At 47.8% G+C, this 23,167-nt stretch overlaps 3 protein-coding genes across 3 annotated transcripts; 1 reads left to right on the top strand and 2 right to left on the bottom strand.

The window, feature by feature from the left end:
* Positions 1–177: 177 nt before the first annotated feature.
* Positions 178–555, bottom strand: LOC146287732 (olfactory receptor 10G6-like). The gene has a single exon (XM_084698695.1). The coding sequence runs from the start codon at positions 553–555 to the stop codon at positions 178–180; it is 378 nt and encodes a 125-aa protein (XP_084554821.1).
* Positions 556–4,158: 3,603 nt separating this feature from the next.
* Positions 4,159–16,705, top strand: slco2b1 (solute carrier organic anion transporter family, member 2B1). The gene is made up of 15 exons (XM_084698600.1): positions 4,159–4,248; positions 5,308–5,417; positions 7,080–7,217; positions 7,364–7,526; positions 7,756–7,980; positions 8,449–8,547; positions 9,543–9,673; positions 10,399–10,498; positions 10,741–10,905; positions 12,291–12,477; positions 13,320–13,464; positions 14,166–14,329; positions 14,749–14,813; positions 15,002–15,122; positions 15,597–16,705. The coding sequence occupies exons 2-15, from the start codon at positions 5,361–5,363 to the stop codon at positions 15,772–15,774; spliced, it is 1,938 nt and encodes a 645-aa protein (XP_084554726.1). The 5' UTR covers positions 4,159–4,248; positions 5,308–5,360; the 3' UTR covers positions 15,775–16,705.
* A 1,267-nt stretch (positions 16,706–17,972) lies between these two features.
* On the bottom strand, positions 17,973–23,100 carry serpinf1 (serpin peptidase inhibitor, clade F (alpha-2 antiplasmin, pigment epithelium derived factor), member 1). Its single transcript, XM_084698466.1, has 10 exons — positions 22,957–23,100; positions 22,642–22,755; positions 22,267–22,339; positions 20,920–20,983; positions 20,488–20,677; positions 20,247–20,402; positions 19,903–20,106; positions 19,274–19,413; positions 18,978–19,188; positions 17,973–18,702 (listed from the first exon to the last, which is right to left on the bottom strand). The coding sequence occupies exons 4-10, from the start codon at positions 20,980–20,982 to the stop codon at positions 18,452–18,454; spliced, it is 1,215 nt and encodes a 404-aa protein (XP_084554592.1). The 5' UTR covers position 20,983; positions 22,267–22,339; positions 22,642–22,755; positions 22,957–23,100; the 3' UTR covers positions 17,973–18,451.
* Positions 23,101–23,167: the final 67 nt, after the last annotated feature.

The following is a 23,167-nucleotide window of genomic DNA, read 5'->3' as shown; positions in this document are numbered from 1 at the left end:
TTTTTGTGTGTGTTCTGAATTAGTGTGTTAGAAGAAAAGAGCAATATTAGATTGTGTTAGTTTAGTCTTTTTGTAAACTTGTAAACTAAGACTTTTGCACAGTACTGTTTACCATAAGGGATTATGGCTGTATCAGTTAAACTCATTTTCCCCACACGAAATGCCTGTGAATGCCTTTTACCTGTCATAGGCCATGACAGACAAAACAGTCTGCGCTGAGGCCCCATACAGGTGCACAGTGAAGGCCTGGGCGATGGCCGAGTTATAGGAGATGCTGCTGTCCCCCGTCAAGAAGTGGACCATGAGGTGGATTAGAACCGCTGTGGCCCCCATCACGTCACAGCTGGCCAGGTTACACACCATCGTGTACATGGGCCTGTGGAGAACTCTGTCGACGACGATCACGCCCACCACCACTCCGTTGGCCAGAACCACCACGGTGTAGTTGAGGAGGGCCAGGAAGAAGAGGAGCAAGCCCTGGCCCGGGGGGATCTCGAAGCCCTCCAGCTCAAACACGATGGGGTCCTTCAGAGGTAACGAGGACACATTCTTCATGGTGAGCAGCACAGCCCTGTAAAACACACAATGGAGGAGCTCTCTCCTCAGGGCTCTCACGCCTTAGAGCAGTGCTTCCCAACCCTGGTCCTCAGAGCACCCATTGTCCTGCATGTTTGAGATGTTTCCCTGCTCCAACACACCTGATTCAAATGTATGGTCATAAGCAGGCTTCTGCAGAGCTGGATAACGACCCGTTCAATTTGAATCAGGTGTGTTGGAGCAGGGAAACAACCAAAACATGCAGGACAGGGGTGGCCTGAGGACCGGGGTTGGGAACCACTGCCTTAGAGAGACACAGACCTTCCCTGCCACCAAGTGACTTCCCGCTAAGAAAGACGCCCCTCCAGGTCTAACATCATTTCATTATTCACACCCGACTTTAAAGAAGTGTTACGATGCTTAAGATGACATGAAAAAAGTACAATGCATTCTCTAAAAACAATCACATCGATAGAGAACTGACTGCAACAAGATGAAAACGTGCTCCTTTCAGGTCCTCAACTGAGTGTAGCCGTGAGCCTTGAGGCGGGGGCCGCTCTGATCTCACAGCAGACTGACAACCCTGGCTGATGGAGAGAGTGTGTATATACCTGGCATTCTGGTCCAACTGCCCTACAACATTGCCTCTCCAACACTCATGACATCATGTTGCCTCCACCCACTCAGGGTATTGTCCTCCTGGGTTTACTCTGATAAAAGCAGTAGTTCAGCTAGATGTGTTGAACTTCAAAGGGATCAACCTCTGAACCCTGTCTGGACAACTATGTCTGTTGTTATCAGATAAATGTGTGATTTCTGGTACGTTGCCATTGGTAACAAGTAAAGGTACAGAACCATTGGAATTCTTGATAGTTTCCAAGCTCAAATATCAGTAATCTAACCTTTTTCCCCCCAATCCAATTCAAAATACAATCCTACAATTTCTAAAATATGAAAAGGTTTATGAAAAGATACTGTAGAAAAATTTAAAATACTGAATTCACCTTACTACTGAAAATAGCCTGAACTAAGACTGACAACTAAGAATAACCTTAGCCTATCTTTATATAAGTATGTTGTGCTGTATATGTCAAAATTTAGACCTCAGTCTTGACTTTGTCTTATAATGGTCAACACTGTCTTTGGCTTTACCTGTAAACATTTTGTGCTGTATACTGTAGATCATATACTGTGTGGTTGTGTGCTGATGTTGGGATGGGAGTGTGTGTGTGTGTGTGTGTGTGTGTGTAGTGTAGTGTAGTGTTGTCCCCATGGCCTTAAAGGCTTTGTCCCCTTACCAATGACCAGTAATTGAATTAAGTTCATATGATGTTAGGATATCAAGGGGTAGCTGTCGAGGGATGAGCAAGGGGAATACTGAAGTCCATATTATGGCCTGTTGCTCTCTCTCTGTCTCTCTCTCTCTGTCTCTCTCTCTCCATCTCTGTCTCTCCCCCTATCCTTCTCTCTCTCTCCATCTCCCTCTCTCTATTTAGTCTAGAAGTGTTCCCGCGACAAGAAGATGTTTAAATGCACATTAGTCGTAGTGTTCACTGGGTGACCCTGGACCCTCCAACAGGTGGCGCCGTTCCAACGCAACACATCAGCTGCAATTTGAGCTAAACCAATGTTCACATATCACATTGCCCAGTAGTTATGCCACAATGCAAACATCTAACATAATGAATAACCCCTAATGCTACACCAAATGATCTGAGGCTACGAGATGTGAGAGCTGGAATACGGTCCATCACTGGGCCAAGCCGGGGTCATGTATCTTACTTGTCAACATGGAGCCTCTTAGCCGTGTGGAAAGTCCAAAACCCTGGAGATCTCATTAGAGCCCCCTCATTAGTGTTATCACGCAAGACTGAGAAATATTCATTGTGTATTTCGCGATTCCTGGTGGATTAATTACCCTCAAACTGTTAATAAGTGTTTGGTTAAAGTGGGGCGTCTCAGCGGACCTTGTCGATAACAAGTGCGTGTCCCTGCTGAGAATTTGTACTGTACAGGTTCAGTTTATTAGGACTCCTTACATGTGGTGGCCTCCCAGGGGCTTGTGTTATCCTAATAGGCGGTTGAGGCGACTAGGGAAGTGATGAAACAGCAACAGGTGTTCGGGGGCATCACAGAATCCCTAGTGTTCTGAGACGAAGAGAGACAAACAGTTACATTGTTTTCGGACAAAGATTTAGAAGTAAACACAGAGATTAGATGCCCCCTGTCCAAAACAGGATATTTTGTGTTGATGAGGATTTATAGTAAGGTCAGAACAGATAACAACAACCATGCATGAGTCTAAACGAGGAACTGCTTGCTGTAACAGCAACCCCAAACACAGATATAACTTGTGGTTTTCTTTGTTGAATTGTCTTGTTAAAAGTTTCTGAGGATGATTCTCTTGGCAGGAAGGTTCGTCTCCTGCCAAAGTGAATCTCTAGCAAAGGACTGTCAGTTTCATGGTTGATATGGAAACATCCCTTTCCAGTTCTTATGAAACTGTTCCCTCCGTTCCTGCTTGGTGAAGACAAAGACAGTTCGTTCAGCCATGACCATGGGACAACATTTCTTGTGGTATCAAAAGATCATATGGTCTAACCCCAGTTTGGAGAGGAGGCAAAGCAGGAAGGAGAAGGAACTGATGTCTTTAGAGTGTTGTAAGAGGAGGGTGGGTTCAGGAACAGGAGTTTAGAGGCAAGGATGGTTCAGAAGGGAAGTTGTATTTGACAGAGGAGGGGAATAAACGTTCCAGATTTGTGTAACAGATTAATATGTTTTTTCACTTGTCATGCTGTTTCACCTTCAACCTCTTTGTGCCCCTGCAGACTTGGGGAAGAAACCCCTTTCCCTTCCCCAGTCTGTTAGCAAGGTCCTGTGGCATCTTACTGACTGCAAGCCTGCAAAGGACCCACCTGTGAAGAACTGTGAATAAACGGCTGCTGCCAACGACAGCGAAGACTCGGGCCGCTCATGTAGAACACATCGCAGATGAGTTTAACACCGCTACGCATGCCCTCCCAGAAGTCTGACTGCCAGCCAACCTGGGCGTTTTCACTGTCATGTTATTACAGTAAGAACTATGTATGAGTGAAAAGATGGTCTTATTTCGCCTCTCCAACACATTATCTTCTTCTCTCAGAAAGCGTGAAGAACAAAACCAAAAGAAACATGATTGCTTTCCATTTCGGGAAGCCTGACTAAAATGCTGGACTAGATTTGCAGTCAGTGTTGTGATATCAAAAGCGGTTGGACTGTCTCTGCTGATAAAGCAACTGCCCACCCTGCTGGTCACTACCACCAGTTGTCAGAGGACAGAGATGTGACCCTTAGTTAGAAAGAACCGTCAGTAGTGACCAACATTACTACCCTAAAAAGGATACACTACAGTGCCAATTCGCCAAGCATGTGTCATCATATTTGAGGTTCACTAAGGTGAACTGACCAGGCCTGAGACAAAGCGCTCTCAGGTCTGTACTTCTTAAACTCTCCATGTGAGGAGTGACCCCACTTCCCCACCCCAGCAACCCAGCCCCCTCCAGATAGGCTCCACCCTCCCTCTCCCGCCTTCCCCCTCTCCCGGAGCGAGAGCCTGCAGCCAACTCAGATCTCACAGAACGCGGCTGGCTGACTGGAGGAGTGGAAGTGGGAGCCTGGATAGGAACCAGCCTGGACAACAACCACTGCTGTAGGCCCTCCTGAACCCACCAAGTGAGTACAGCCACTCTATACGCACATTCAGCTCCACCATACAGACGATTCTGATTCACTACACGCACTTTCAGCTCCACTATTCACATGATTCTGATTCAACCACTAGTGTTCCATCTACACTATAAAAGCACCCTGTGAATGATTAACATATGCAGCTAATTTACAGAGCCTTCAGATCTCCTTTACGCTCAGATAAGGCTTTCAGAGAGACTGCCAGAGCATTATTGCCTTACACCGCCCTTCTACGGCCACCATCCTTGTGCTGTTTACATTCCAGTGCTGAACGATCACTGATCCGATCTCCTCCTGTTGTTATCTCTGCTGGCGGAACATCCTGCTCTAGAACGTGCGTCCTACATAGTCTCCTCGTGGAGAATGTATGTGTCAGCGCATGCATGGGCAGGATCGATCGTGTGTCTACGATGTCCACAGATGATAGATCATGTAGAATCGGTGGTCTCCAGCTGGTCTCTCTCTGCCTGCTTCAGAGCTTCTGGTTACAGTCTGTTCTCCTCCAGCTCTCGCTGGCTGGATGACTCAGGAGACCATCACAGCTTCTTTCAGGATGTTACACAACAAAGTTTCCCACACAAGGAGAGCTCCCTGCCCCACACGCTGCCGAGGAATCTCGCACATAGAAGCGGAGTCTGCCTAAGATTTCAGGAATGCTTAGGGTGATTTAACGCTCACAATGGACACACAAACGCATGTGTGAAAACGTGCTGACAATGCGCAAGGACCCCAAGCTGTCTGTCTTACTCAGCAGATTGTGAAAAAATGTTTTTCTTCAGTGTGCAAGCTTGTTCATTTATGTAAGACCAGTGCTTTTATATTTTTATCCTCTCTGATTCCCTATGTACAAATGCCCTGCTTGTTTTTCTTCTGTATGTTGTTCTGCTGTAGTTGTGTGCCGTTATGTTTTTAACCTGATTTTTATTTCACAGCCCCCTTCCCCTCTCCCTCAAAAAGCTTTTGCTTTTTGCGAGGCCATCTTTGGAGTCCAGAGTACAGGAATAATAAAATGTACTCTTACAGGAACTCTGGTTTGCGTTTCAGATTTTCTACTTCCTGTCCCATCCGAGGTTCTGATTGGTGGACTGCCTGACAGCATGGTGGCCCAGCACTCCCAAATCTGCAGGCGCAGGGGCCTGTTCAACAGCATTAAGGTGTGCCACTGCACCCCCCCACAGGAGACACGACCCCATGACACCCTCAGGCAGGCCTGCTGGAGTCACGACCCCATGACACCCTCAAGCAGGCCTGCTGGAGTCACGACCCCATGACACCCTCAGGCAGGCCTGCTGGAGACACGACCCCATGACACCCTCAGGCAGGCCTGCTGGAGACACGACCCCATGACACCCTCAGGCAGGCCTGCTGGAGTCACGACCCCATGACACCCTCAGGCAGGCCTGCTGGAGACACGACCCCATGACACCCTCAGGCAGGCCTGCTGGAGTCACAACCCCATGACACCCTCAGGCAGGCCTGCTGGAGACACGACCCCATGACACCCTCAAGTAGGCCTGCTGGAGACACCCTCAGGCAGGGTGTCATGGGGTCATCTTTGTATCCTTTTTCCAAGGCCGTAATCATAATACATATTGGTTGGGACACATCCCCCCCCCCCCCCCCCCAATATTCAAATCTGGTCAAAATTTCCCCCCAAATATATTGATAAAAATATATAAATATCCTACGCTACGACAGGCAACCACGCACGGTGTAAGAAATTATCATAACAAATTAATTAATTTCCCCCAATGTTGACTCCATGGCTTCGGCTTGCCATGTTCAAACTGGTTACATCCAATAATATAATAATAATAATCTTATTTAATTACATTTTATAACACCTCTGTGACTGACTCAGTTTAGCGATAAAGGTTTAGTCAAGGGTAACGTGGGACAAAGTAATCACTTCCCGGGTAAGTTAACTCCCCAGCTGACACTCAGCGTTGTAACAACTTTGCCAGTAGGTTGCTGCAACATTGTGAATCAGCTAGTGGGTTAACTTACCTGGTTATGTTGCATAACCTGCTTTCTGGAATACCCCCCAGGTCAGTTAGGACACAGCTTGCACATGAGATCAGGCAAAACTTCCATCAGATGGATCACATTTAAGGATCTTCATATCCACGCTATGTTATTGGTCAAACCCAGATCGTCAGGAAGTCCTAAGATCACATGACAGGAAGTACTGCTAGCTGCTGTGCTGTACACTGCAGATGAGCTGGAACAGCTTCTGTTCAAATCAAATCAAATCAAATTTATTTGTATAGCCCTTTTTACACGCAAGCATGTCACAGAGGGCTTCACATACGCCCATAGAACTGCCCCTCAACCAACCTAAACCCTCAAGGAAGACAAGGAAAAACTCCCAGAAAAACTCCCAACGGGAGAAAAAATGGAAGAAACCTTGGGAGGAGCAATTCAGAGAGGGATCCCCTCCTCCAGAGACGGTTGGCAAGAGAGAGGAGCAGAACACAAGCTAAACATAGTCATACAGTGTCAATGGGTTTTAAAACACCAAACACCTGTTCCCTGATGACAGCTTTTCCTCTGCGTTCCCATCAGGGTTTGTCTTTCTTCGGTACATCCTTGTATTGTTCCCAGAGTTACACACAATGAAGACAGAGTTCAGGAAGGCCGCAGTCTAGATTTCAGGATTCGTTAGAATTGAACTCTCTGTACCCCCCCCCCCCCTCTCTCTCTCTCTCTCTCTCTCTCTCTCTCTCTCTCTCTCTCTCTCTCTCTCTCTCTCTCTCTCTCTCTCTCTCTCTCTCTCTCTGTGCCTCCCCCCTCTCTCTCTGTGCCCCCCACCCCAGTTCTTTGTGCTGTGTCATGGTCTGCTCCAGCTAGCCCAGCTCCTGGTGTCTGGCTATCTGAAGAGCTCTATCTCCACCATTGAGAGACGCTATGGCTTCTCCAGCCAGAAGTCTGGCATCCTGGCCGCCTTCAACGAGGTGAGGGCACCAGAACCTGTGTGTTTGTGAATACATGTTTGTGTGTGGGTTCATAGATAGAACCTTTCTTCATCCCCTTGATGAAATTGCCTAATGTGATGTTGATGAGTGTGTGTGTGTGTGTGTGTGTACCTGCTGGACGGCAGGTGGGGAACACGGTGTTGATCGTGTTCGTGAGTTTCTTCGGCAGCAGGGTACATCGGCCTCGCTTCATCGGGGGCGGGGCTCTGGTGGCCAGCATGGCCGCCCTGACCATGGCCCTGCCTCACTTCCTCAGCGGACACTACGAGTACACAGATGGCGTCAGCAGTAAGTAACACACACACGCAGACGCACACACATATACACACAGACACACACACACATACACCCCTGGAAATATACAAAATAATATTTAACGGCCACATCCTCAGTTCTTAAAAAAAGCTGTCCCACCCACATTCAAAAACAAACTTAGATCCCTGATACACGAAAAGACAAACTAATACACACTGCACCCACACATCCGTCCCTGTTTCCTTGTTCCCATGTCCAACAGCTAGTAAGGACAACAGCTCAGGACTCTGCCAACTGAGCCACGTCTTGTCCAGGTCAGAGTCCAACCAGAGCTGCCTGCAGCAGAAGAGTGCTGGTCAGCAGGACGTGTTCCCCATCCTGCTGCTAGGACAACTGCTCCTCGGGATAGGGACCGTGCCCATACAGCCGTTTGGTATCTCCTACATCGACGATTACGCCAGCAAGAGGAACTCCCCTCTATATCTGGGTCAGGACAATCCACAAAGCACGAGGAACGTGTTGTTTGTGGTGGTTGTGGTGTTTGTGGATTTGGTGGTTGTGGATGTGGATGTGGATGTTGATGTGGATGTGGTGGTTGTGGTTGTGGTGTTTGTGGATGTGGTGGTTGTGGATGTGGATGTTGATGTGGATGTGGTGTTTGTGGTTGTGGCGTTTGTGGATGTGGTGGTTGTGGATGTGGATGTTGATGTGGATGTGGATGTGGTGTTTGTGGTTGTGGTGTTTGTGGATGTGGTGGTTGTGGTTGTGGATGTGTTTTTTGTGGATGTGTTTGTGATGATCATCTATAATCCAAATGACAGGTCAAAGGAAAAACAGCCTTCTATTTCTGCCTCTGCAATGTAATGACAGACGATCGATATAAAAACTATGGGAGGGTCTTTGTTTTGTTAAAATGAAAGCATTTGAATGAATCTGATACTTTTGTTCACTGCAGGCATTCTATTGGCGGCGACATCGATCGGTCCAGCCTTCGGGTTTATGATGGGGTCGTTTGTGTTGCGGTTTTATGTTGATTTCAACAAGCCGCCAAATGGTGAGTGGAAAGCATATCCTGATAACGCTCAGCTTCCCACACACAGAACATCTGGAAACACTCATCTGGATCTGATGTGAGGGAGGGAGAGAGGGGGAAAGAGATAAAGGAGAGAGAGGGGGAGAGAGAGAGAGAGGTAGAGGAAAGAGAGAGAGAGAGAGAGAGAGAGAGAGAGAGAGAGAGAGAGAGAGAGAGAGGGAAAGGAAAGTGAGGAGGGTGAGAGTGTGTTTTAACGTTTAACCTTGTTCAACAAACAAGAGCATGGAGCACAGAGCAGCATAGCAGTGCTGTTATCCATCATCCCACAAGTACCCATTATCAAGTCAGAGCAAATACAGATTTATAACACCAGGGTGTCAGGATTCATTACAGGTTAAGATGTTATCTTAACTTTGTTCCATACCTGTGTACTACACCTTACATTTACCTTTTCACTTGACCTAGTTTGCCATAGTGTGAGAATCTAAGACATGTGAGCTTAGCGTATCAAATCAACCATTACTGGGGTTAGGCTATTGTTGAAAGCTTGTGCAAACAAACTTAAAGTCCTTCACAATAAAGCAGGCTGGATTCCTGAGAGGACATGTTTGTGGTCATGCCCATTCTCCACAGTTCCAGCTGTCATCTGGACCTTGTAGCTCCTCTTAATGTAGGAGTGGTTTAATTGCTCTCCATTCACAGAAGTCGTATTTACTGCTGTTACCTGTCTGTTATCACCCACAAGATAGATACACATATCAGGATATGAACTGTGTTTTACATTTCCTGTCATTAGAGGGTTTGGGGGTCACAAAGAATGGAAAATTCCCCAAAACGTGCATCAAAAAAGGGTCTGTTCAGTACAGTGTGGCAAACGACTTTCCTTAACCCCAGGCCTACCGGTGGAGTTAGATCGTTCTGACCATCAACCTGAGCCCTGGCCCCTGACCCCTGAGCCCTGGCCCCTGACCCCTGGCCCCTGACCCCTGAGCCCTGGTTGTGTCTTCTGTCTCCAGGTCTGGTCCCGCTGGACAGGGGGGACCTGCGCTGGGTGGGCGCCTGGTGGCTCGGCTTCCTGGTGGCCTCCTGCCTCCTCTTCCTCACCTCACTGCCCTACCTCTTCTTCCCCAGAGAGATGTCTAAAGAGGTGCAGTATGGGACACTGGAGGGAACCAAGGGTTTCAAGGTTTCAAGGATTTCAAGGGAACCAAGGATATCTAACCCAAATAATGGTGTATTAGCTTTAAATCTCCAGAATTTCTGCAGTTTTCTTTTGAGTATGACTACTGTGCAAGCTCATCCCAGAGCTGCACCTTGTAGTCCTCACTGACGCCATCGGAAACTCCTCACTGACCCTCAAAATCAACTGTTGTGGTGCCTGCGATCCGGGGGTGATTCATTTGAGGGTTTGATCAGTGGTGATATGAGTCTGCAGCTGTGTAGTCTCTAGTCAGGAGAAGAGTGAGAGTTGTTTGGTTCCATCCAAGGGGAAAGAGAAAGTTGGACAGTGTGGTGAAATATTATTTGTCTCCAGGCAGCACATAGCTTGCTGCTCTTGCCAGATTGCTCAATCGTAAAACTCGGTGGATCTCATGGTTACACATTTACTTACACAACTCACCACACATGCATTCTTGGACATGCACAGACAGGCACATGCTGGCTGACAACCTTGGATTGCATTTTAAGGAGAGTGCATCAGTATCATGTTCGCGTTATACCTATGTGTTCCTGTGCGTGTGCATGTGTGTGTGTGTGTGTGTGTGTTCATACTGCCTGCGTCAGTAGGCGTGTGTTGAGAGATGTGAAACCTGAAGTTGGGATGTATGAGGTCATCTCATAGTGAGATAAACTGTTTACCTGTTGGCCCAGGAGACCGAACGTGAGAGCGTGGAGTTCAGGTCAGAGACACTGGAGAAGACACCGCTGCCTCAGCCAGCCCAGGAAGTCACGCTGGGCCAGTTCCTCAAAAGTGAGTTCATGAATGTTGTCTAGCTTCCTGTCTGTCTCCTCCTGAGGGTGACTTGAAGGAGGAAGAGGCTCTTCTGAGACGTTGTGCAGACAGTGTGTCAGAGAATCATTTATTCCGACTGGGATGTCACAGGGTGTGCCATGGCACTTTTCAACATCCCTACAGGTGTCTGTCCAAGGGTGTAATCACTCCCTCCTCACCCTTCTCCCTCCTCTCCCCTCTCCCTCCCCCTCCTCCCCCAGGTTTCCCCAGGATCGCCCTCCGGACCCTGCGTAACCCCGTCTACCTGCTGGTGGTGCTGGCTCAGGTGCACCTGGCGGCGATGGTGTCCGGCCTCGCCACCTTCATGGCCAAGTTCCTCGAGCGGCAGTTCACCCAGACGGTCTCCTTCTCCACCATGATGATAGGTGAGAGAGAGAGAGAGAGAGAGAGAGAGAGAGAGAGAGAGAGAGAGAGAGAGAGAGAGAGAGAGAGAGAGAGAGAGAGAGAGAGAGAGAGAGAGAGAGAGAGAGAGAGAGAGAGAGAGAGAGAGAGAGAGAGAGAGAGAGAGAGAGAGAGAGAGAGAGAGAGAGAGAGAGAGAGAGACAGAGAGAGAGACAGAGACAGAGAGAGAGACAGAGACAGAGACAGAGACAGAGACAGAGACAGAGACAGAGACAGAGACAGAGACAGAGACAGAGACAGAGACAGAGACAGAGAGAGAGAGAGAGAGAGAGAGAGAGAGAGAGAGAGAGAGAGAGAGAGAGAGAGAGAGAGAGAGAGAGAGAGAGAGAGAGAGAGAGAGAGAGAGAGAGAGAGAGAGAGAGAGAGAGAGAGAGAGAGAGAGAGAGAGAGAGAGAGAGAGAGAGAGAGAGAGAGAGAGAGAGAGAGAGAGAGAGAGAGAGAGAGAGAGAGAGAGAGAGAGAGAGAGAGAGAGAGAGAGAGAGAGAGAGAGAGAGAGAGAGACAGAGAGAGAGACAGAGAGAGAGACAGAGACAGAGACAGAGACAGAGACAGAGACAGAGACAGAGACAGAGACAGAGACAGAGACAGAGACAGAGACAGAGACAGAGAGAGAGAGAGAGAGAGAGAGAGAGAGAGAGAGAGAGAGAGAGAGAGAGAGAGAGAGAGAGAGAGAGAGAGAGAGAGAGAGAGAGAGAGAGAGAGAGAGAGAGAGAGAGAGAGAGAGAGAGAGAGAGAGAGAGAGAGAGAGAGAGAGAGAGAGAGAGAGAGAGAGAGAGAGAGAGAGAGAGAGAGAGAGAGAGAGAGAGAGAGAGAGAGAGAGAGAGAGAAAGATAGGCCTCAGGAGTCACACAGGGGAAACCAGTGGAAAGACCCAGAAGGCCAAACCTCAGGGGTCAAAAGGGCCAAAGCACTTTGAGCTGCAATTCTTGTATGAAAAGTGCTTAATAAATAAAGTCTTATTTACTCAGAACACTGCAGGCAGAGTGTTTAGTGTTGAATGATCACCTCCGGGTGTGAAGATGAAGCTGTGTGTCCGTGAATCTCTTGAGTAGCGCTGCTTTTAAACCAGTAGTCCTAATCAGAAGCTGTGGGTAATGATCACTGACTTCCCACGGAACCCAACAAACCATTGTTTTGCAAAGCAACACACATTTGCAACGAGACATTGTGAAAAAATAAGAAGGACCTGGAAAGAAATTGTGAAACCAACACTCAAAGTCCTCAGGAATCTCCCACAGCTGTCTTCAGCTTTTCTGTTCTAGAAGAGTCTATACAAGTCAAAGTCAGTTGGTCCTAAACTGGTCTGAACTGGTCTAAGCGGGTCCCTCTGTGTCCCTGTGCGCCCCAGGAGGGGTGAACATCCCCCTGGCTGTGCTGGGCACCGTGCTGGGAGGGGTGTTGATGAGGAGGCTGAGGATCTCTGTGATGGGCGCGGCGCGCATGTGCTCGGTGGCCATCTTGCTGTGCATGCTGAGCGCCCTGCCCCTCCTTCTCATTGGCTGCTCAACTCAAAAGGTCGCCGGCATCTACCCCAAGTAGGCTACCCTATGTCTGTGTGTGTGTTAGCCTCGTGTGTGTTAACCTTGTGTGTGTGTGTGTTAACCTAGTGTGTGTGTGTGTGTGTTAGCCTTGGGTGTGTTAACCTTGTGTGTGTGTGTGTTAACCTAGTGTGTGTGTGTGTGTGTGTGTGTGTGTGTTAGCCTTGGGTGTGTTAACCTTGTGTGTGTGTGTGTGTGTGTGTGTTAACCTTGTGTGTGTGTGTGTGTGTTAACCTAGTGTGTGTGTGTGTCTGTTAACCTTGTGTGTGTGTGTGTGTTAACCTAGTGTGTGTGTGTTAACCTAGTGTGTGTGTGTGTGTGTTAGCCTTGGGTGTGTTAACCTTGTGTGTGTGTGTGTGTGTTAACCTAGTGTGTGTGTGTGTGTGTGTTAGCCTTGGGTGTGTTAACCTTGTGTGTGTGTGTGTGTGTGTGTGTGTTAACCTTGTGTGTGTGTTAACCTAGTGTGTGTGTGTGTGTGTGTTAACCTTGTGTGTGTGTGTGTGTGTGTTAACCTAGTGTGTGTGTGTGTGTCTGTTAACCTTGTGTGTGTGTGTGTGTTAACCTAGTGTGTGTGTGTGTGTGTGTGTTAACCTTGTGTGTGTGTGTGTTAACCTTGTGTGTGTGTGGGTGTTAACCTAGTGTGTGTGTGTGTGTGTTAACCTTGTGTGTGTATGTGTGTGTGTTAACCTTGTGTGTGTGTGTGTGTGTGTTAACCTTGTGTGTGTGTGGGTGTTAACCTAGTGTGTGTGTGTTAACCTAGTGTGTGTGTGTGTGTGTTAACCTTGTGTGTGTGTGTGTGTGTGTGTGTGTGTTAACCTTGTGTGTGTGTGTGTGCCCAGGGAGACCTCTCTAGCGTGCAGTGCTGGCTGCTCCTGTTCAGACGAAGCCTTCAACCCAGTGTGTGGCTCTGATGGGTTTGAGTTCAGGTCACCGTGCCATGCTGGGTGTAGCAGCAGACCGCTGGGCAACGACAGCAAAGCTCTGGTAGATATGAACCCCCCACATACAGAGGCCCTTACTGTAAATGTGTAATCATATTCATCATAAATATGTATATATTATTGAGAGAGTGACACAGAGAGAGACAGAGAGACAGGGACATAGAGAGAGAAATAATGAGACTAAAAGAGAAAGCGAAAGAGAAAAGTTTGTGAAGAAAGAAAGTCATTTTTGGAATGTTCTAGTGCAGGTACCAGATGGTTCCAGTAAGCCTGTCTCTGGTGGTCGTCACTTTTAGTTTCGTAGCTATAGACCAGATGTCTGGGTTAGACTGAAGCCAGAGTCAACCTTCTGTTCAGACACACCCGCACACACACACACACACACACACACACACACACACACATAAACACACTCACACACACTCACACAAGCAAGTAAGACTGCTAGAATTCTTTAGCCAAATCCCTGTAGAGCTGTAATAAAAACATCATTACATTCTTCATGGTGCTGCATCTCTGATTGGGAGAATCCCATACCATCCAGGTGCTTTCCCTGTGGTTCACCATGGTTCCGACTCAGGCAGGGAAAACCCCTCGACCACGTCATCGCATCCCCAACACATCTCTGAGTCGCTCTGTATGAGCATCAGAACTCTGACATCACAAGCCCAGTGAGAATGTCCACTGGTCTGGGTCTGAATGACCTGGGCTGATCTGATTGGGTGTTTCTGCGTGGCCTTACAGAACTACACCAGCTGCCGTTGTGTGGATGGTGGCCATGGTTACGCGTTGCCGGGGACGTGTGGCAGCGGCTGTTCTCACCTCCTGCTGCCGTTCATGGTGCTGTCTGGTCTCACCTGCCTCATCGCCGCCTTCTCCCAGACCCCATCCTTCATCATGATACTGAGGTATACACACACACACACACACACACACACACACAGACATGAAAACACACCAACACACGTCATTTCACAACCCTCTCTGTCGTGGTTGATCTGTGCATTCCTTCTTACTCTGAGAGATTTCAGCATGTTTTCATTAAATGAAGACCTTACACACACACATCACACACACACACACACACACATCCCAAAACAAAAAATACTTCAGGTTGCCAGTTTCCTCTTGGTTAGCATGACTTGATCTGTTGATAAGACAGAAAAACTTGAATAACACATTGAGGTAAGCATGAAGTATTCTCCTCTCTTGAATTGAAAACCAAGCTGATGATTACTGCAGTAGACCTACAAAGTTCAAACCCAATTGTATTTATACAGCTCTTTTTTATAAGCAATGTCACCTAGGGCCTCTCCTTTTCTCACAGGACAGTACCTCTGGAGGACAAGTCCTTTGCTGTGGGGGTCCAGTACATGCTCTTCAGAGTCCTGGGTGGGTCACCTCACTTCCTGTAGAACACAAGACCTCACTTCCTGTACAATAACAACAAGCAGTTGAGCATGCACACCATCAAATATCACCACAGTTTCTGTTTCTGTTCACTGGCTGCATGTTGTTACTGTTACAGACAGAGATATGGACGACTAGTTCAGAACTCTTGTGTGTGTGTTTGTGTCCAGCTTTCATGCCGGGCCCAGTACTGTACGGCAAAGCCATAGACAGCACCTGTATCCTCTGGGGGAAGAAATGTGAAAAGTCTACTTCCTGTCATTACTACAATCTTGACCTCTTCAGACAGAGGTGAGTCTTACTGACTGGAAGCACATCTCCCTCTCCTCTCCCTGGTGTCCATCCTGAGAAATCTCTCTCTCACAATCTGTCTTTCACAATCTCCAAAAATAGCAAAGTCGTTACCACAGGAATGTGGTCCATTTACTTCTGTGTTAGATACTCTAACAGCTCTGCCGTCATGTCATGTTGCAGTTCTCTCTCTCTGGACCTTCACTGCAGAGAAGGCTGTACTGTACATTGTTCAGAGTACTAGTGGTTTATACGTAAAAATATTGATGCCTGTAGTTTTCATTTTCTATCTTGCAAAAATCTATCATGTACCTTACATCTCTTTTGTCTTGTTTCTCATCTGTCTTATCTTATATCTTAAAAACAACTTCCGTACTGTTGGAAATCAAGCATGTCACTGCCAGTAACTCTGACTATGACTGTAACTCAGTCAGCGTGTATGCGACAGTAAAGCTACCCCCCCTGCTGCTCCAGGTTCCTGGGCCTGCAGGCCGTGTTTGTGTGCGGAGGTTTGGTGTGTTTCCTGCTCTGCTACCTGGTCCTCCGGCACAGGGCCGGCAGAGAGCCTCCAGGGGCCTCCTACGACCTGGTGGACGGAGAAAAAAGCCCAGTTACCCCGCCCTCTAAAGAACTACAGAGAGTTGCTATCTGAGACAGGACAGGACAGGTGTGTGTGTGTGTGTGTGTGTGTGTGTGGACAGGACAGGTGTGTGTGTGTATGATGTAAAGTATTGTAGCTGAGCCAAGGAGCTTGCTGACTTCTCTATCTCTACTATAACAGAGATTTCCATTGTCCCTTATTTGAAATGTGACCAAAGAATTGACACCAATGTGAACATTCCACTACCAAGTAAGAAGGCATATGCTAATCATTGTTATGAATGTAAAAAATATATATATTTTGTATTTTCAAATAAATGCTCTCAAGAATAGTTTATTATAGAAACTTTCAGTCAGATGGCTGAGGGATGAGGGAGTCGGGCTAGTAATCTGAAGGTCGCCAGTTCGATTCCGAGCCGAGCAAAATGATGTTGTGTCCTTGGGCAAGGCACTTCACCTTACTTGCTCCAGGGGGAATGTCCCTGCACTTACTTAAGTCGCTCTGGATAAGAGCGTCTGCTAAATGACTAAATGTAAACTGTAACAGCTTATATTTCCAAGGTTTTGCCAGCTAACATAGTATTTTTTTAAGGGGTCGGATGGCTGACCAGTTAGGGAATCGGGCTAATAATCAGAAGGTTGCCGGTTCAATTCCAGGCCATAACAAATGACATTGTATCTTTGGGTAAGACACTTTACCCTACTTGCCTCGGGGGGATTGACCCTGTACTTAGTGTAAGTTGCTCTGGATAAGATCGTCCGCTAAATGTAAATGTTTAAAGATGCCTGTGATTACAAAATATAGTATCTTTCTGTGCAGTGTATGATGTACTGTAAATTGTTTATTTAGGTTTTTAAATGAAACATGTATTAGTTTTTCTCTCAGTTTACAAGCAACATTTTGGTGAATTTGAACATGCATACTGTTGAAATGAATGAATGTATGAAACTTATAACCTGTACTTAAAACCAAACCAGTGGAACCGGTTTCGTTGATTAACTGTCAGGGCAAACTTTCTAAAGGTGGAGGAAAGAGCAAAAGTTTTGTTTGAAATATTGTTTTGATTGACACATTCCAAACTGAGTTGTGGTTTTGAGAGACACACACACACACACACACACACAAACCTTGTGAGGCAGACAGTCACACAGACTTTGTCAGCATCTTTCACCTAGATCCACTTCCCTAAACCAGATCACTAAAGCATAACACGAACAGGCTGGTTTACATAGCAGGCGTCAGAAGGGACCCCTTTGGCCCCCAATAACTTGTCTGTGTGTGTGTGTTTCTCCTTTTGAAGAAATCTGTTTCCTCGGTGTGTGTGTGTGTGTGTCTGCAAAGCCAACATCCTTTTATGTAACAAAAGTCTTCCTCTATTTTGACCTGTTGAGCCGTAAAAAACATGTAAATCTGTGATGGGGGGTGACTGACTGTCTGAGGTTATTGACCTCCCTGGGGATGTTAAGTCCCAGCTCCCTGACCATCCTCCCTCCAGCACTACAGTACTGAGGTCAATGACCAACAGCAACAATCCATCAAATTAAGAGACAGTTTTTTTTTATCTCATTTTTGACCAGGAACAGACGTTTCTTGTTTCACTTTTTGAAAACTGCAAATCTGTCCACTCTACTCAGTCATAAACATAAGTATTCTCACATATTCCCACATTGGAAAACAAACCTACATTCCTATAGTACCAAACTTTTATAAATAAACTGAACTATATAAAGTTTTGATGGAACGAAGCACGATTTAATTTGGCGATCTCTTGTTTAGTGTTGGGTGTGTAGAGCTGCTTGATGGGTGTGTGCTGACCTCTGCTGGAGAACTACAGACACGCATCTGGCATGTTTCATGGTGTGGGCTCAGTAGGGAAGACCCCCCCCCCCCACCTCTTTGTGTGTGTGTGTGTGTGTGTGTGTGTGTGTGTGTGTGTGGGAGGTCTTCCAGTTATGGCATTGCTTGAGTTGGTTCTGGGAGGCATTACCGTAAAATAGATCTCTTCTGAAATGTGGAAAATCTAGCATAGTCCTAGGCCTGTGCCATGAGTCACACACACACACACACACATCCCACACTCAGACACACAAACATACCATACATAGGGAATAGTGTGTCCAAGTGTTTCTTGCCTGTTCCAGCCATACAGCTGAGAATAGGCAATGTGGATCTAACGGTACTTTCACTAGAGCTGTGTTCAAGAAAAACTGACAAGGGAACAGCAAAAAGAACCAGCAGAAAAACCGACATTTGACTAGGAGACTGGCTTGCGTTTTTATTTCTCTTTTTGCAATTGACAGTAATTGTAAGTATTGTTCTGGTTAAAGTGGTATCGATTACATCTCCTGGAACTGTATAGGCAGAATATGGTCTGTCTGGTTTGTTTCAACATGAAAACTGTCAGTTACTAATTTCCCCTGCATAGAACAACAAGAAAAAAGTTAGAATTAGGCCCTGCTGGTACGTATACACACCATAAGTAGCTGTTAGTCTGATCCTCAGCCTAGCTGCTTGTCCCTCCATGCAGACTGCTTAGTTTACTGTAAGACGAGCTAGCTTGGCAGTGGCTTGTCATCTCCTAGGACCTGCTAAGAGCAGAGTGTGCGTGTGTGTGTGTGTGGTGTGTGTATGTCGGGGGGGGGGGGGGGGGGGTGATGTGTGTGGAGTGAGTGTGTGGTGGTGTGTGTGTATGTGGGGTGTGGTATGCGTTTATGCATGTGTGTGTGTGTTATATCCGCAGACCCTTAGGGTTCACCACGCGGCCCACTAGCATCAGGGCGCCCGAGGCTTCGTCTCTGACCAGGAACAGGAAGGGGCGGTCCACGCGGACTGACAGCTTGTGGGCGGGGGGCGTGAGGCCCGCATACTGAGCGCCCTCGGGAGCCATCTCCATGACAACCTTGTGATTGACACTGCTGAGCTTGGCTGCCTGGGTGGTGATCTTCTCCAGGTCCGTCTCTGCCAACCAATCAGACAGACCTAGAAGGGAAGGCGCGAGTGTCAGAGAGGGAGACAGAGAGAGAGACAGAGAGCGACATGAGTGATGCAATAAATCTCTAGCCTTGTCAGAAAGTGTGGAAGAGGTGAAGCAAGGAGAGGAGGAAAGAGGAGGAGAAGAGAGGAGAAGAGAGGAGGAGAGGAGAGGAGGAGAGAGGAGGAGAGGAGGAGAGAGGAAGAAAGAGGAGGAGAGAGGAGGAGAGGAGGAGAGAGGAGAGGAGAAGAGAGGAGGAGAGAGGAGACAGGCAGGGTCTCACCTAGGTCAGGCAGCAGGGGCAGCAGGTCTGTGGAGGAGCTGAGCTTGAGGACGGGCAGAGTGAGGTCCACCTGCAGCGCACGGAGGTTCATGGACAGGTCCTGCACAAACTCTGCTGTCAGAGACTCCTCCAGCAGGGTCATGTTCTGGGTCACGTCATCGGGGAGGAACACAAACATGCTGACGTCATCCTGCATCTGGATCTGGGCGATCTGGAAAGAGAGAGCAGGGGAGATGAGCAGGGAGACACACACACACACACACACACACACACAGTGCCTGCAGGGATGAACTCACAGTGCAGCTCAGGTCAGAGTCTATGCCCATCTTAACAGGGTAGTTCTCCTGCTGCATCATGGGAATGCTGACAGGAGCTTCTCCATCCAGCTGGAAGTTCTGCATCTTTCCAGTCTGACTGAATCGAGTTGTCCATTTACCTACACACACACAGAGACACACACACACACACACACACACACACAGGGATCAGTTTAGGTGCATAATGCAAGAACTGTGGTGCCATACACAGGTTCAAAAGACAGCGTTCCCCCTCCTAATGACCACATTTACATTTATGCATTTAGCAGACGGTTTTATCCAAAGCGACTTCCAAGAGAGAGCTTTACAAAGTGCATAGGTCACTGATCATAACAATGAGATAGCCCCAAAGCATTGTGGGTAGCCAAAACAAGAAGCACACATTGTGAACAACCCAAAAATAAGTGCCAAAGGGAAGAACCATAAGAGCATGTAGTTAAGCAAGTTACAATTTAAATAACATGAATCTCTAAGTGCAAGTGTACCTGTAGAAAAAGCAGCAGTAGTAAAATAAAAAATATGATTAACTAAACTAGAATATTTTGCAGCGAATAGAATATTTTGCAGCGACCACACTCCAGGAAGCTACATCAGCGAGGCGTGTTCACCTTTGAAGTGTGCGGCGGAGACAGGGATGACCCCGGGGTTCCTGCCAAGGGGCCTGGTCAGGAGGCGGTCCACCAACCCGCCTGTCTGCTGTTTCACCCAATCATTGATGTCCTTTGTGTCCTTAGCCCCGCCCACCAGGGCCTTGGGACGAACCCCGTACTGGTTCTCTACCAGGCTGAAGAATTCCTGCTTCACACGGATCCCTGACAAACACACACACACACACACACATGCATACAGACATTATGTTGACTACACTGGAAATACAAATCACACAAATACCTCAGCCTCTGACATACACACACACTCATCCACACACTCATCCACACACTCATCCACTCACGGCGGGCCAGGTAGATCCGGGCGGCGGTGCTGAGGCCCTTGCGTGGGCCGCTGACGGAGCGCAGCAGCTCCTTCAGGGTCTGGTGGAGCTGGGGGTCCTGGAGGCTGTGGTACCTCAGTGCCCGGAACAGCTGCCTCTGAGCGCGCTCAGACGCTCCTGCAGGACACACATCACACAGGGCGTCACGGACGCGTCCGGGTCTGCAGGAGGGGGGGGGGGAGGGAACAGCGATAAGGCTAACCCATGGCTAGCTGAGTCATCACTTCAGAGACGCTGATGGGTGCCAGGAACACGTTGGCTTTGGGGTCCCGGCTGGCGAGCGCGCGGAACAGGTTGTAGCCGAAGTCGGAGGTGGCGGCGGCCATCTTGGTTCTGGCCGTGGTGAACAGCTCCACGTGTGGCTCCTCCTCCCCTCCCGCCTCCTCCTCCAGCTGGCCAATCAAGACAGGCGCAGTGAGAGAAGGTTCAGTGACGTTTACAGAGGCAGTACAGTGTGTTAGAAGCAGGGGTGAAGGTTGGCAAAACTGTCCCCCCCCCCCCACACACACACACTTTTCATTAAGAAAATCATATTTAACGATCACACACAGATGTGACCAGACAGAAGGCTAGTAAAGTGAGTGGTCTGTTAGACAGACAGTGAGAGGAGGTGTGTCAAGGGGAGGGGTCTCACCAACTGGGCGTCAGAAAAGCAGAGGAGTGCTCCCAGACACAGCAACATGAAAGTCCTCCTCATCCTGGAAACACACACAGAAGCCCAAGACCACACCACACACACACACACACACACACATGTTCCGTTAACTTGGATGGCTGTACACAAACACCCAGGAACACACACATTGCCACACAGACACAGGGCAGCTTCCAGCCAGGGGTCAGGGGAGGTCAGGCCAGGGTGAAGTCACAGGGTCGAACAGATGCTTCTTCTAGGCTCCACATTCTACACCCTCTCAGTTCTGATAGGCCACCATCACTAGCCCTCCCTCCATCCACACACATGCATTCTTCCTCTCTTCCTCCAAACCTCTTTTCTTCTTCTCTCTTCCTCCCCTACCTTCGTTCCCTCGTTTCCTGAACACATCTGGTTGTCATTAAGGTTCTCCTGTTTTCCCTGAAGAAGAAAAAACCTCCGTCCCTGAACCCCAGACCACACCTCCCCCTCTCTTCCCTCCCCTCCTCCTCCCGTCTTCAGCTCTCTCCTTCCTCTCTTCTCCCCCTCTCTTCCCTCCCCTCCTCCTCCCGTCTTCAGCTCTCTCCTTCCTCTCTTCTCCCCCTCTCTTCCCTCCCCTCCTCCTCCCGTCTTCAGCTCTCTCCTTCCTCTCTTCTCCCCCTCTCTTCCCTCCCCTCCTCCTCCCGTCTTCAGCTCTCTCCTTCCTCTCTTCTCCCCCTCTCTTCCCTCCCCTCCTCCTCCCGTCTTCAGCTCTCTCCTTCCTCTCTTCTCCCCCTCTCTTCCCTCCCCTCCTCCTCCCGTCTTCAGCTCTCTCCTTCCTCTCTTCTCCCCCTCTCTTCCCTCCCCTCCTCCTCCCGTCTTCAGCTCTCTCCTTCCTCTCTTCTCCCCTTCTCATTTTCTCCTCTGCATGCCTGATGGTTAACACAGACACTCAGATTTCAAACCGAAATGAAACGTTCCCAAACCTACGAAGCTGGTCTGATCTCTGACTGGAGCTGTGCTGAGGACGTCTTCCAAGCGCTGACTGTCTGCCTGGTATTTCCAAAAGCTCATCTTTCAACACCTCATTAAATCCTACCGCATGATAGATACTCTGTCAGGAGACTATGTGCTTTGTGCAGCTCCTGGGGCACCACCAACATATAAACACGCTGTTCTTTAGTCCTGCAGTGAACACTGTGTGCCACTACTTCATACATCGAGGCCTACGGGTCGAAACTGGTGCACCAACACGCTCAAGGTTTTGAAAAATGTCTGATCACTTGATTTGTTGCTGTGATTTTAGCTTGAACTAGTTAGAAATAAGAACAATTACATAAGCTACGGTCTGGAAGAGTTTAGTCTTACTTTGCGTGACTTGGCGCTGTTGGCTGGAATGAAACTGTGGAACCAGCAAGATGAAATGTCTGGAACCAGGCAACTGCACAGGGAATAGCAACATACATTCAACATTCTATAAAGTAATTTATGAAAAAAAGAAGAGATTTTTGTTTTTATTTAAAAGTAGAGGCTAAGCAAATAATTAAATGGGTGTTATTGCATTTGGGAAAGTACGTTTTCTGGTTAATGAACAGTTACAATAGGCTCCACTCTGTTCAATCAACTGACAATTTATGAACGTATTATAAATCAACCAAACTCATTTTATAACAATCACATATCTCCTTTCTGTTGTTGTTTTTGCTGTCATCCACAAAAAATTGCATGAAACACTTAACCTACCGTTAGCAGTAAACTGTCCACGTCGCTATAAGACCCCCTCCTTGCCGCCTCCGGTCGACAGTGATGCAAAAAGCGTTAAACCAGCGCGAGGGAGCAGCAGTTACCCGCCTTTCTCTGACGTAGAGTAGAATCCGTACTATTAGTGCATCAGATACATTAACGGTCTCTAAAGTTCCTCACTTGAAACACAATGAAACACATTATGCGATACATTTAATGATTAGCACTTCCTCCGGGAAATGTAGCCTACGACCTTTTACATAGCCTTGATGTAAAAATGTGTATAGTCAAACACATTCAGCTTTATAAACCCACCTTATCCGTGATCATGAGACTACTCCACGTTGGCCACTAGAGAACGCAAGTACACTTCAGTTGGTTCTGTTTAAGTTGTCGCTGCAGGTACATAACTTAACAGTATTGTATGTTGCAGAAAAGTTAACGGTCCGGTCTAAACACACTTCAAAAGAAGTAGCACAGGCTTACTATTCTTTAATAGACTACAATCCTTTAATGAATTTTGTTT

Source organism: Hypomesus nipponensis, chromosome 5 (assembly GCF_054491055.1).
Source record: "Hypomesus nipponensis isolate SF chromosome 5, ASM5449105v1, whole genome shotgun sequence".
Classification (NCBI taxonomy): Eukaryota; Metazoa; Chordata; class Actinopteri; order Osmeriformes; family Osmeridae; genus Hypomesus; species Hypomesus nipponensis.
The sequence above is the reverse complement of the archived record's forward strand: the minus strand, read 5'-3'. Positions and strand labels throughout refer to the sequence as shown.

Coding starts and splice junctions, on each gene's coding strand:
- slco2b1 (XM_084698600.1), top strand. CDS start 5,361: ATGGTGGCCCAGCACTCCCAAATCTGCAGGCGCAGGGGCCTGTTCAAC. Junction 7,981..8,448: donor GAACTCCCCTCTATATCTGG/GTCAGGACAATC, acceptor TGTTCACTGCAG/GCATTCTATTGGCGGCGACA. Junction 10,906..12,290: donor CTTCTCCACCATGATGATAG/GTGAGAGAGAGA, acceptor TGTGCGCCCCAG/GAGGGGTGAACATCCCCCTG.
- serpinf1 (XM_084698466.1), bottom strand. CDS start 20,982: ATGAGGAGGACTTTCATGTTGCTGTGTCTGGGAGCACTCCTCTGCTTT. Junction 20,678..20,919: donor GCTTTTCTGACGCCCAGTTG/GTGAGACCCCTC, acceptor TTGATTGGCCAG/CTGGAGGAGGAGGCGGGAGG. Junction 20,403..20,487: donor GATGACTCAGCTAGCCATGG/GTTAGCCTTATC, acceptor TGTGTCCTGCAG/GAGCGTCTGAGCGCGCTCAG.
- LOC146287732 (XM_084698695.1), bottom strand. CDS start 555: ATGAAGAATGTGTCCTCGTTACCTCTGAAGGACCCCATCGTGTTTGAG.